This window comes from Molossus molossus, unplaced genomic scaffold, assembly GCF_014108415.1.
Source record: "Molossus molossus isolate mMolMol1 unplaced genomic scaffold, mMolMol1.p scaffold_m16_p_15, whole genome shotgun sequence".
In the NCBI taxonomy this organism is placed as follows: domain Eukaryota; kingdom Metazoa; phylum Chordata; class Mammalia; order Chiroptera; family Molossidae; genus Molossus; species Molossus molossus.
The window spans coordinates 44,511,298-44,524,639 of record NW_023425350.1 but is presented as its reverse complement, the minus strand read 5'-3'; the positions used below and the strand labels follow the sequence as shown (position 1 = coordinate 44,524,639).

At 37.0% G+C, this 13,342-nt stretch overlaps 1 protein-coding gene across 15 annotated transcripts in view; it reads right to left on the bottom strand.

The window, feature by feature from the left end:
• COMMD1 (copper metabolism domain containing 1) overlaps positions 1 to 13,342 on the bottom strand; it is a 112,961-nt gene that overhangs the window by 51,185 nt on the left and 48,434 nt on the right. The window contains exon 3 of one of the 15 annotated variants that reach the window (XM_036263425.1): positions 7,290 to 7,397. The exons of 13 other annotated variants lie outside the window; for them this stretch is intronic. In XM_036263425.1, coding sequence (XP_036119318.1) covers positions 7,371 to 7,397 — 27 coding nt within the window. In that variant the 3' untranslated portion in view covers positions 7,290 to 7,370. Of the gene's footprint in view, positions 1 to 7,289; positions 7,398 to 12,440; positions 12,492 to 13,342 lie in introns of those variants that run through there. One more of the 15 variants, XM_036263424.1, reaches the window with a different exon arrangement.

Below are 13,342 nucleotides of genomic sequence, written 5' to 3'. Positions count from 1 at the left end.
GTTTACTCTTGTATTATTTCTAATGGATGTATTATTTTCCATATGAACAACTGTAAACCTACCTTTTCCCACTCTGTATGTAAAATCCTGAAAGAAAAACAGAATTTCACATTCAACAAAAATATCCACCAAGATCAAAGATGAAATAAAGATATTTTCAGATAAACAAAAGCTACGAAAACTCATACAAGAAATGCTAAAGTAAATTCTTCAAACTGATGAGAATCAAAATGGTTAGATGGGAGAAATAGATCTTTAAAATAAAAAAAGAACAGTGGAAGAGGTAAAATTATGATTACATATATAAAACTATGCTTTATTCTCATTAATTTCTTAGAAATACATGACTATTTAAAGCAAAAGTTATAATAGTGAAATATAGAATTCATCACAAATGAAGATAAAAAGCTATGACAAGTATTGCATAAAAGACAGGACTTAAAACAGAATTCTATGGTTATATTTTATACAAAACGATATAGTTTTAATTTTAAGTATATAGTGAAAAGTTAATGATGTATAATGTAATCACTAGTGTAATCTTGTAAAGAGATGTAGCTAAACAGCCAACAGAAAAATTAAAGTAGAATTCTTAAAAAATTTGTCAGTCCAAAAGAAGTCAGAAAGCATAAACAAGAATTTTTTAAAACTCAGATGGAACAAATGGGATAAAAACAAAATAGTACATTAAATCCAACATGTTGCCCTGGCCAGTTTGGTTCAGCTGTTAGAGCCTCGGCCCAAAGACCAAAGGTTCGATTCCCATTCAAGGGCAAGTACCTGGGTTGCAGGTTCAATCACTGGCCCCAGTCAGGGTAATATGGGAGGCAGCCAATCGAAATGTGTCTCTCACATTGATGTCTCTCTCTCTCTCTCTCTCTCATTCCCTCCCTCTCTTCCACTCTAGCTGGAAAATCAATGGAAAAACATCCTCGGGTGAGGATTGACCAAAAATAAATAAATAAATACATAAGTAAAATAATTTTAAAAAATCTAACATGTCAATACTTACACTGAACATAAATGAACAAAATTTACAATAGATGCATTTCAAATATAAAGACACGTTGAAAACAATGTTTAAAAAAAGATATATGATATCTTTTGTTAGGCAGGAAGCCTAACAAGGCTGGAGTGGCTACATTATTGTTAGATAAAATAGACTCCAAGACAGAGTACTACCAGAGATAAAGAGTGACATTTCATAATGATAAAATAGACAATTCATCAGAAAGATATAATCATAAATGTGTATGTGCCTGATACAGAACTTCAACCTACAAGAATAAAATGTGAGAGAATTAAAGAGAGAAATATATATTTTTAAATCACCAACTATGACTGTGAATTTAACACCTTTCTCATGGTAAATGAAATAATTATTAGGCAAAAAAATCATTATGGACATAGACGATTTGAACAGCGCTATTAACCAACATAATCTAATTGACATTTGTGAAATAGTACACCCAGCATCTCCAGACAGTATGTTCTTTTCAAGTGTACATGGTCTATTTAACAATGTAGATAAAATGCTAAGTCAGAGGATAAGACTCAACAAATATCAATAGATTTATTAAAAACTTATATAGAATATGTTCTCTGAACATAACTGAATTAAATCAGTAAGTATTATAAACATGCTTAGAGAACGCCAAGAATTTGGAAATTAAACACAATATATTTTTAAATTTTATTTTTCAACTACAGCTGACTACTTTTATTTACTTACTTATTTTTTTAATCCTCACCCGAGGACATTTTTCCATGTTTTGTTCAGATAAAGTGGGAGAGAGAGAGAGACACAGAAACATCGACATGAAAGGGACACATCAAGTGGTTGCCACCCGCAGGACCAACCAGGGCCGGGGATAAACTGCAACCGAGGTACACACTCTTAGCGGGAACCGAACCCGGGTCTCTCTGTACCGCAGGCCGATGCTCCAACCGCTGAGCCAAACCGGCCAGGGCCAGCTGACTACTTTTACAACTGGAAATTTATACTTCTTATTCCTTTTCACTTTTTTCACCCATTTACTAATCCCACGCCCCAATCTGGTGACCACCAATGTAAACAGAATATTTTAAAATAAACCATGGGTCAAAACAAAATCACAAGATTAATTAGAAAGTATTTTGAACTGAATGATAAGGAAAATACAACATATGAAAATTTATGTTGCCTGGCCAGTGTGGCTCAGTGGATTGAGTGTGGTCCCATGAACTGAGAAGTCCCAGTTCAATTCCCGGTCAGGACACATGCCTAGGTTGTGGGCTTGATCCCTAATAGTGGGTGTGCAGAAGGCAGCTGATCAATGTTTCTGACTTACATCGCTGATTCTCTCTCTCTCTCCTTTCCTCTCTCTCTAAAACATTAATAAAAACATTTTTAAAAAAGAAGAAAATCTATGTTAAATGTTAAAACAGGGCTCAAAGAGAAATTAAAATCTTCAAACAAAATTCTTCATAAAAGTCTTAATGGGATATTAATAATCAAATGCAATATAATGAAAATATAATATATTTTGCCCTGGTCGGTTTGGCTCAGCGGTTAGAGCATCAGCAGCAGACCAAAGAGTCTCGGCTTTGATTCGGGTCAAGGGCACATACCCTGGTTGCAGTTTGTTTTCTCCGGCCCTAATCGGGTCATGAGGGAGGCCACCAATCGGTGTGTCTCTCTCACATCAGTGCCCCCTCCTCCCCGCTTTCTCCCCTTCCCTCCCATTTTATCGGAAAATAAATGGAAAATATCAACAATCTAGATGAATCTCAAAAATTCTGAGTAAAAGAAACCTTACACATAAGAATACATACTATGATTCCATTTAAATGAAGTTCTACAGTAGGCAAACTAATCTATTATTTTTTATAAAGAATAGTGATTGCTTCTAAGGACTAGAATAACTAGGAAAAGGGTAGAAGGAACTTTGGGGGTGATGAAAACATTTTATATCTTCCAGGGATTTGGTTACTCAAGTGTATGCATTTTTCAAAACTCATGAAACACTTAAGATTTGAGCACTTCAGTGTATGTAAATTTTACCTAAAAATCATAAACAAATCTAGTTAATGAAATGCTTGTAGAAGATTTTGGAGAGATGTGTGCTGATGCTTGCAGCTTCTTCCATAGTAGATTGTATATGTAGCTAGCTACCCAGAATAAAAACAATGTTTCTCCCTCCCTAGTAGCTAAGTATGGCCATTTTCTAAGTTCTAATCAATGGGGAATAAGTGGAAAAATTGTTGTGGCAGCTTCAAAGAATCTTTCTTAAAGAAAAGGAAATATGTAACTTTTGTCTCTTTCTTCTTTGACCCTTTCCTGCATCCTGTTGTCTGAGATGTAGATATAATGGCCTCTTGGGCCATGAGGACATGGAGTGATCTGATGGGAAAGTTTGGGACTCTGACAACTGCGTGGAACAAAGCCTATCTCTGGACTTTCACATAAAAGAGAAATAAACTTCTATCTTTTTAAAGCCTTTGTTAATTTGAATCTCTATGACTGAGAGCTGAAATTAATCCCAACTAATAAAATAAATAAAGAAAAATAGGATGGTAAAAAGATTCCTTTTGAGTAGGCAACAGAGTCATCCCACTAAAGCAGACTGAGAGAGGATGACACATTCTCTGAGAAAGGAAATATAATGAGGCAGGTCTAAGGATTGTGTGTATAGCATAAATAAGTCTTTTAAAGAGTGAACTCAGCTGAGTGAATGACTAAGTCTTTGGAATATTCACAGAATGCTGATAGTTGCTATGAAGCCTAATCACGTCAATGAAATGACAGAGTACACAAGCTTACTAACCATTGATATGCTTTACTGAACATGTGGCTTTAAAATTTTTTGGACTATTTATAGTGTGGCTCTCAATCAATTCCAAATGGTACTAATTATGATATAACCATAGGAGACTTAAAAATCCATTTCTTAAGATTTTCACACCTAAGAAAATCTGTAAAACAATCACTCTCAATAGAATAATAGGGCTAAATAACCAATGGGATACACTATATCACTCTCAGAAATTTGTCAAAGAAATTATCAAGAGGCTTAAAAGATTTAAATATAGAAGACAAAGACCAAAGACGAAAAGAAAATTTGTAATAAATCACTGACTTAGATTGACAATTAAGAAAATACAATATGAAATAATGTAACACTTTTCAGCACAGCAATAAAATATCTTAAAATTCTATAAAATGACTCAACCATTTAAAAAAATGGATGCTTTCTACAAATTATTAGTTGAAATTACAGAAGTATATATGGTTCACTAAAACTTCAGAGACCTCAAATGGTTTAAGTTAAATGAATTTTTAAAATAATCATAAACTCCAGAGTACAAACTAATTACATTTAATCTTGAAGCATATTAGGAGATATACTGAGCCTATCTAAAGTAAGCAGGTAATAAAATAAGCTGCATCAAAAGCATAGAGCAATCTGTAAATTTCTTTACAATCACATTAGAGAGCATTTCTGAACCAATAACGTAAGCAAATGGAAAATAAGATTCCCTGTCACAAATATTCAACTCACCCACAGATTTTTAGTAACTGAATAATCAAGGTGTACTTGTACTTTAATCCCACAGTCACTAAGCTTCTAATTATAATGAAGAAAAATTATTTCCTTAAGAATGAAAGTTCAATTTGAAATAGCAATGGTGTTCTTTGATGAGGTCAAGTTCCAGAATACCCATTAATGCATCTCCAAGGAAAAAGAAAATCTAATTGGATTTTTCTCAGCTTCATATTTCCCAATTATGAGAAATATATATTTAACTGCCACATAACATAAATCAGCTTACAAAATGAAGTCTCTACAGAAAGGCATACGATCCTTTATCCTTCTCAGCAAGACCCTTCCTAAGTGATAAATTCTTCCCCCAAACTGAACTATTCAAAACAGAACAAAATGCAGCAGAGAGAATAAAAGTGAGGAGAAAAAGGGGAAGGGGTGTTTTCTTCCTTTTTCTCAACAAAAGCACATACAAAATTGTATAATACATAAATTGTGTTTAAGGGTTTATTTTTAGAGGCCCTTAGGATAAAATAACAAAGAAAATATACTAAGTAATAGCAACTTTATTGGGGTGGTAGAGATTAGTACTAAAGACTTCTCTTTTTTTCTGCTTTTCAAATCCTCCAACATTAGTTTTATCACTTCTGTATCTAAAAAGTGAAATTACAAAAGTAAAAAGCAGAAAAGCCTTTTAAAAATTAACCTCTTTGGTGAGAGAATAGTGATACTTAAAGCATACTTAGTTTGTATTATCATCTATGTGGAATCTCGGGCCTCACTTCAGATATAGTGAGCCTACATTTTAATAAGACTTACAGGTATTTCATATGCACATTAAACTAGTGAAGCACTGTTCTAGAGCAGTGATTTTCAACTAATGCACCACAAGAATTTTTAAAACATACAATACCTGACTATTTAGTCATGGCACTGACCTCTTTTCCCTTAGACCAACGGTTCTCAACCTATGGGTCAGGACCCCTTTGGGGGTCCAACAACCCTTTTACAGGGGTCACCTAAGACCATGGGAAAACACATATTTCCGATGGAGATTCATAACAGTAGCAAAATTACAGTTATGAAGTAGCAACGAAAATAATTTTATGGTTGGGGGTCACCACAACATGAGGAATTGTATTAAAGGGTCACGGCATTGGGAAGGTTGAGAACCACTGCCTTAGACTGTCAATTAAAAAAAAATGACAACAGCCAAACACAACAATAGCCTTCCAGTGTGAATGAATCAAAATTACAACTTTTTTCTTTTTCTTTTATCAGATCAGCAAAAAATACATTTTTTGTTGTACCACAGAGTTTTAGTAACTCATTTATGTGTGCCATGAGATGAAAAAAGGTTGAAAATCGCTGTTCTAGAGTATTCACCTAGGAATAAACACCTACTCTGATTCCTTTCTAAGTCCTTCCTGTATGTCAGTCTACAATCATCATGTTTGGAGATTTACCTGTTAGATATATTTATGCTATTCAGTAAATATTGACAATGAGACAATAATAAGAAGAATATATTGATCGTACCCCTGCATTTTGGGTAATGTTTATGTAAGAATAGTTCCAAACTTCAAACCCAAGCTATCATTCCCTGCTACATTAACCACATCCACTTAAATCAGCGGTTCACAACCTGTGGGTCACAACCCCTTTGGGGGTTGAATGACCCTTTCACAGGGGTCGCCTAAGACATAACAGTAGCAAAACTACAGTTATGAAGTAGCAATGAAAACAATTCTATGGTTGGGGATCATCACAACATGAGGAACTGTATTAAAGGGTCATGGCATTACAAAGGTTGAGAACCACTGACTGAAATGAATCAAAGCAGAATATGAGTATACCAGAGAATTTTTTCTTTTACTAAAGGCTGAAACCCACTAATGAGAAAACACTAGAACCATAGGCGGCATAATATTGTAGTACTGGAATGTGTGAGTAAGCACTGCCTCTATCTTAAGGCCTGTTCAACAACTTTGTTCAGTTACTCTGAAATGTCCATCTAGGGCAGGTTTCTCAATTTGGTACTAGTGACAGTTTGGGCTGATAATTCTTTGTTGTGGAGGCTGTCCTATGTATCAAAGGAAGTTTAACAGCATCGTTGGCTTCTACCTCTTGGTTGCCAGGAGCATCTCCTCAGCTACTTCCTAACATTGCCAAATGTGCTAGGGAGACAACCCATCCCAAGGAGAACTACTGATAGAGGAAAAGAACAATCATTAGGAAGGGGTCCTATTAATATAGGTCAATGACCTTATTTGGGATCTTCTTAAAGAGAAACATCTAATATAACTGAGTTTATAAATTATAGACACATTTTTGAAATTTGTTTTAAAACTTCCATGACAGCAGGACACAGGTCTGTTTTTCCAGCTATTGTGGTCTCAGTAGTTTCTGGCCCATGATAAGTGTTTGACAATGTTTGTTAAATAAACTAAAAATACGTAGATACTATATGCCCTCAGTATTCAATTTTCAGGTTAAACTATCATGATTTCTACTATATGTGTTGTCATTTCCACTTTAACTAGAAAAAATTCTACTGGTTAAATCATATCTAAAAATTAATTATTCAGACCTATAATGTAACCAGTAACCACTATATCCAAACCAATTATGACTCTTGGAACACTGACATGGATAATTAGCATAAGAAAGAAAGTAAACCCCATCAGGAATTTGTGCTGAAGACAGCAGCTCAGGGCACTACTATTTAGATAAGATAGAAGAAATTTTAGATGCTTTCACCTTTCTGGCCAGAGTGCTCTCTTTTCTCTTGACATATTGTTTAGAACTCATCTCAAGGCCTCATTCTCCAAGTGTTCTTCAAACACTCTAGATGAGTAGCATCACTTTCAAAATCTGATGAAATAATGGCAATTATACATCAATTTTTTTAAAAAATCTTTTTTTAGCCCTGGCCGGTTTGGCTCAGCGGTTAGAGCATTGGCCTGCGGTCCGGAGAGACCCAGGTTCGGTTCCCGCTAAGGGCATGTACCTTGGTTGCAGTTTGTCCCCGGCCCTGGTTGGTTGTGCGGGTGGCGACCACTCGATGTGTCCCTTTCACATCAATGTTTCTCTCTCTCTCTGTTCCTCTCTCTCCCTCCCACTCTATCTGAACAAAGAATGGAAAAATGTCCTCGAGTGAGGATGATTAAAAAAAAAAAAAATCTTTTTTTAATTGAAGTTTATGTTTATTTGTCCCATGCAAGACCCAAGGGTTAGATTCCCGGTCAAGGGCATGTACCTGGGTTGCAGGTTCGGTCCCCTACCCCAGTAGGGGTTATGCAGGAGGCAACCAATCAATGTGTCTCTCTCATATGGATGTTTCTCTCTCTCTCTCTCTCCCCCTCCCTCCCTTCTACTCTATCTAAAAAAATCAATGGAAAAAATATCCTCAGGTGAAGATCAACAAAAAAATATATCCTACAAAAATAAACAACAACAACAAAAAACTATGAACTGTTTTCCTGGAAAAATGCACTTATGTACAAACTTTACCAAATAATTTAGGAGTTTGTGAACCTCCTAAAATTTATCACTAGACAATGGTTTCTCTCATTCCTGTATGATTATTAATATTTAATGTCCATGCCATACAATTTAGCAATTCAAGTAAATGGTAAGATTTAGTTTCTAATTCAAATTGACTTAAAATGGTATAGGTTCTAGTCCGTAAACTGAGCGGTTTGTACAGTTATTCTCAGAATCTCATGAAATAGAGTATGTAAGAAAAGTGCTTATAAACTGTAAAGTACTGACAATACATAGACTTAAATTCTTCATTTCTGTATTCCCTTCCAGATCATAGAGAACTTGGTTGTAGGAAGCTTATATTGTAACTCTCTCCTGAATACTTTTTGGTGTCTAATAAAACTGAATGAATGGCCCTGGCCAGTTTGGCTCAGGGATTAGAGCGTTGGCCTGCGGACCGATGAGCCGCAGGTTCGATTCCAGTCAAGGGCACATACCTCGGTTGCCGTTCTTCCCCGGCCCTGGTTGGGTCATGTGGGAGGCAACCAATCGATGTGGCTCTATTACATCGATGTTTCTCTCTGCCTCTCTCTCTCTCCCTCCTTCCCATTATAAGTTGAAAAATATCTTCGGGTGAGGAATAAAAAAAAAAGCAACTGAAGGAATGTTTCTTAATGTCTATCTCAAGCAAGGAACTCTGGCTTATTTCCACAGTTAAAGGTGGTGGTGGGAGTAACGACTTCAAATCTACATCTAAAAATAGCACAGAGAGACCAAACACTTTGCTTCACAGGACTTTCACTTGCCCATCTTTGTAAGTCACGTATTAGTTCACCTAGTCCAGGACTGTAGCTACTGTAGAGAGCTAAACATTTATGAAGGCTTTGTATATTATGAATTGGAGAGAGAGGGAGGAAAAAAAGGAAACCATCAAATTTTTCTTCTCAAAAATTGTATTTACAGCCCTGGCCAGTTTGGCTCAGCAGTTGAGTGTCGGCCTGTGGACCAGAGAATCCCTGGGTTTGGTTCCCGCTAGGGGCACGTACCACCAAAAAAAAACCCCAAAAAAAAAACATTGCATTTACTAAATTCTTTGAATCATGTTGTCAAGATTCACTGTAAAGAAAATGAAATGTGATTGGAGAATCAAGCCAATAGATGATAGGTGTAAGAATCCACAAACTCTTCTCTTTGATTAATTTCTACAGTGAATGTTTCATGGTGAGTTCCACACTAATTTTAATTTTCAGGCACAAAGTGGTAGCATATAATGAATTCCACAATAAAAAACAAACCCAGCTCTTTTCAAAGCCAAGAGACTCTGGATAAATCCTACCATCTTTTTATGTCCAATTCAAGTCACCATTTGATAAACTCTTTTTTTTTTTACTACCTCATTTCTCTTGACTTTGAGTTGCCTAGCATTTTGCCACAGTCCTTCAGGTCACATAATCATAAACTTTATTGATCAGAACTGTATATATAAGTACCTGTCTTGTCTCCTTAATCCAGACCAAGTGCAGGGTAGAATGTCTGTGTAGCACAGAATTAGCTACACATTTAGCATGGGCTAAAGGGTAGCTGAAATGGAATGAAGTTATATGACTTATCCAGAACTCAATTTTGTCTTCTATAAAAACAATACTAATAATCCTAGTTCTCCAATGTCTGTATCACAGGTCAAATTAAAATGAACGTGGTGACAAAGCCTCTAATAGTTTATACAGGAAAAAAAATAGGTCATTCTTTTCATGGCCAGGAGCCTGCTTCTTGGAGATCCTACGTACAAATGAACAGAAGCCCATTCTCACCAGATTGTTTCTTTAGTAGGTGATGGGAGAAGGTCCCTAAAGTCCTGTTTGGTCACTCCTTTTTACTTTTCTTTGACACTGGCTGCTAGTCTACAATGCAGCTCCTTCAGGGGCCTGTGCACAGACTTATCGGACTCTCTCCCTCTAAGCTTGGAGGGGAGGCAGCTCGAGGGCCACCAGAGACATACAGGGAAGAACTGAACTGTTTGGCACTGGAGCGAGGACTGGAGAGTGGGCTTTCTCCGACACAAACGTGCTGTCAGAGGCCTTTGTTCCTTTGGTGAGCCCTTCCCTGGGGCGGCAGACAGTCACCATATCTGGGACTCCAGCAACCTGGCTCACACTGGTAGCTCCACCCTGGTGATTCCCTGAGGCCCCGCCCCACCCAACTTGCCAGTTGCTTAACCATAGGATTGGCCTATCTTGAATCCTGCTTCAGGTTTTCCTAAATTCTTTCAAACAAGCAGCATCTGGTCTCAGATAGACCCATACCTCTCGTTAAGTAATACACAGAAAGAAACACAGGGAGGCAGCCAAAATGAGGAGACAAAGGAACAGGTCCCAAATGAAAGAACAGAACAAAACCCCAAGAAAAGAACTAAGCGAAATGGAGATAAGCAACCCAACAGATGCTGAGTTCAAAAAACTGCTTATAAGGATGCTCAATGAACTCAGTGAGGGCCTCAAGAGCATAAAAAAGGACCAGTCAGAAATGATGGATGCACAGTCAGAAATGAAGGAGGCATTAACTGAAATAAAGAATAATTTACACAGATTTAACAGTAGAGTACGTAAATCCAAGAAGCAAACTTTCAATTTGAAATATAAGGAAGCAAAAAACGCCCAATCAGAACAGCAAAAAGAAAAAAGAATCCAAAAAAATGAGGATAGTGTAAGGAGCCTCTGGGACAACTTCAAGCGTGCCAACATTCGCATCTTGGGGGTGCCAGAAGGAAAAGAGAGAGAACAAGAAATCGAAAACCTGTTTGAAACAATAATGGCAGAAAACTTTCCTAACTTGGTGAAGGAAACAGACATACAAGTCCAGGAAGCACAGAGAGTCCCAAACAAAATGAACCCCAAAAGGCCCACACCAAGACACATCATCATCAAAATGCAAAAGGTTCAAGACAGAGAGAATCTTAAAAGCAGCAAGAGAAAGGCAGCTAGTTACAAGGGAGTTCCCATAAGGCTGTCAGCTGATTTCTCAAAAGAAACTTTGCAGGCCAGAAGGGAGTGGCAAGAAATATTCAGAGTAATGAAAAGCAAGAACCTACAACCAAGATTACTCTATCCTGCAAAGCTGTCATTTAGAATCGATGGACATATAAAGAGTTTCCCAGACAAGAAAAAGTTAAAGGAGTTCATCACCACCAAACCGTTATTATATGAAATGGTGAAGGGTCTTTTTGAAGAAAAAGATAAAATATATGAACAAACAAAATGGCAATGAATACATATCTATCGACAATGGAATCTACAAACAAAATGAACAGGCAGAACAGAAACATTCTCGTAGATAGAGAACATTTTGTTGGTTGCCAGATGGGAGGGGGGTTCGGGGAATGGGTGAAAAAGGTGAAGGGATTAAGAAGTACAAATTCATTGCTAGACTGACAAACCTCAAAGGGAAAGGGGGTTGGAGGGTGGGAAGAAATAAACCAAAGAACTTATATGCATAACCAATGGACACAGACAATAGTGTGGGAAAAAGTGGGAGGGGGGCGGGAGTGGGGAGGAGGGGGTCAATGGGGGGAAAAATGAGGAACATCTGTAATACATTCAACAATAAAGATTTTTTTTTAAAAAGTCCTTGGGTGAGGATAAAAAAAAAAAAATGAAACCACCACCTTCCTGGCCAGTGTGGCTCGGTGGTTGGAGCATCAGCCCATTCACCAAAGGGTCATGGGTTCAATTCCAAGTCAAGGGCATGTATCTGGGTTGCAGGTTCGATCCCTGGCCCCAGTGACTGCTAAGAATTTGAAGGGGTCATAATTAAAAAGCATTGTTGAAGACGTGAGTAGCCATTTCAAGCATAAAAATATATTTTTTTAAATGGTCAAAGAAGTAAATTTAAGAAAAATAAAATTTGCTCTGGCCAGTTTGGCTCAGCAGTTAGAGTGTTGGTCCATGGACCAAAGGATCTTGGGTTTGAATCCTAGTCAAAGGCATGTACCTTGGCCACAGGTTCAATCCCTGGCCTTGGTTGAGGTCATGTGGGAGGCAACCAATTGATGTCTCTCTCTCATATCAATGTTTCCCTCTCTCTCTCCCTCCCTCCCTTCCACTTTATCTAAAAATCAATAGAAAAAATATCCTTGGGTGAGGATTAACAAAAAAATAATGAAAAAATTTATTTGTTATATTTTCCCTAATGACTCATATATTGATTTTCTTGCCATACTTTATAATCTAAAGACAATGTGATAAATATTTTCTGTAAACCATCCCCAAGTTATTCTGAATACATATTTTCATTTCCTGAGTGTTCCATATACTGTGATGCTCAAACTATGTGTCAACTTGACTGTGCCATGGGGTACCCAGAAACATTATTTTTAGGTGTGTCTGTGAGGGTGTTTCTGGATGAGACTAACATTTGAATCAGTCGATGCCATCAAGAAGATTGCCCTTCTCAATGTGGGTGGGCACCATCCAATCCATCAAGGACCTGAACAGAGTAAAAAAAAAAAAAGAAGTAAGGACTGTTTTCCCCCTGCCTGACTGCTGGGCTGGAACATCAGCTTTCTCCAGCCCTTGGACCAGTTAAAGCTCTTGTTAACCTTTTGCATTTTGATGATGATGTGTCTTTGTGTGGGCCTCTAAGGGTTCATCTTGTTTGGGACTCTCTGTGCTTCCTGGACTTGTATGTCTGTTTCCTTCACCAAGTTAAGGAAGTTTTCTGTCATTATTTTTTCAAATAGGTTTTCAATTTCTTGTTCTCTCTCTTCTTCTGGCACCCCCATGATGCAAATATTGGTACGCTTGACGTTGTCCCAGAGGCTCTTTACACGATCCTCATTTTTTGGATTCTTTTTTCATTTTGCTGTTCTGAATGGGTGTTTTTTGCTTCCTTATTTTCCAAATTAATGGTTTGCGTCTTTGTTTCACCTGCTCTACTATCGATTCCCTATAAATTATTCTTTATTTCAGATAGTGCATCTTTCATTTCTGACTGATCCTTTTTTATGCTCTTGAGGTCCTCAGCAAATACCTAGAGCATCCTTATAACCAGTGTTTTGAATGCTGCATCTGTTAGATTGTTATCTCCATTTTATTTAGTTCTTCTCCTGGAGTTTTGTTCTGTTCTTTGTAGCATTAGGCAAGTAGTTTTAATATATCTTTCTCTGTTTTTCATATGTAAAGTAGAACTAACTCTGTCTACCTCATAGAATTGTTTTCAGATAGTGGTTTTAAAAACTGAGGGAGACTTCCAGTCAAGATGGCAGTGTAGGTAAACATGGTATTCACCTCCTCCCACAACCATATCAAAATTACAGCTAAACTACAGAACAACCATCT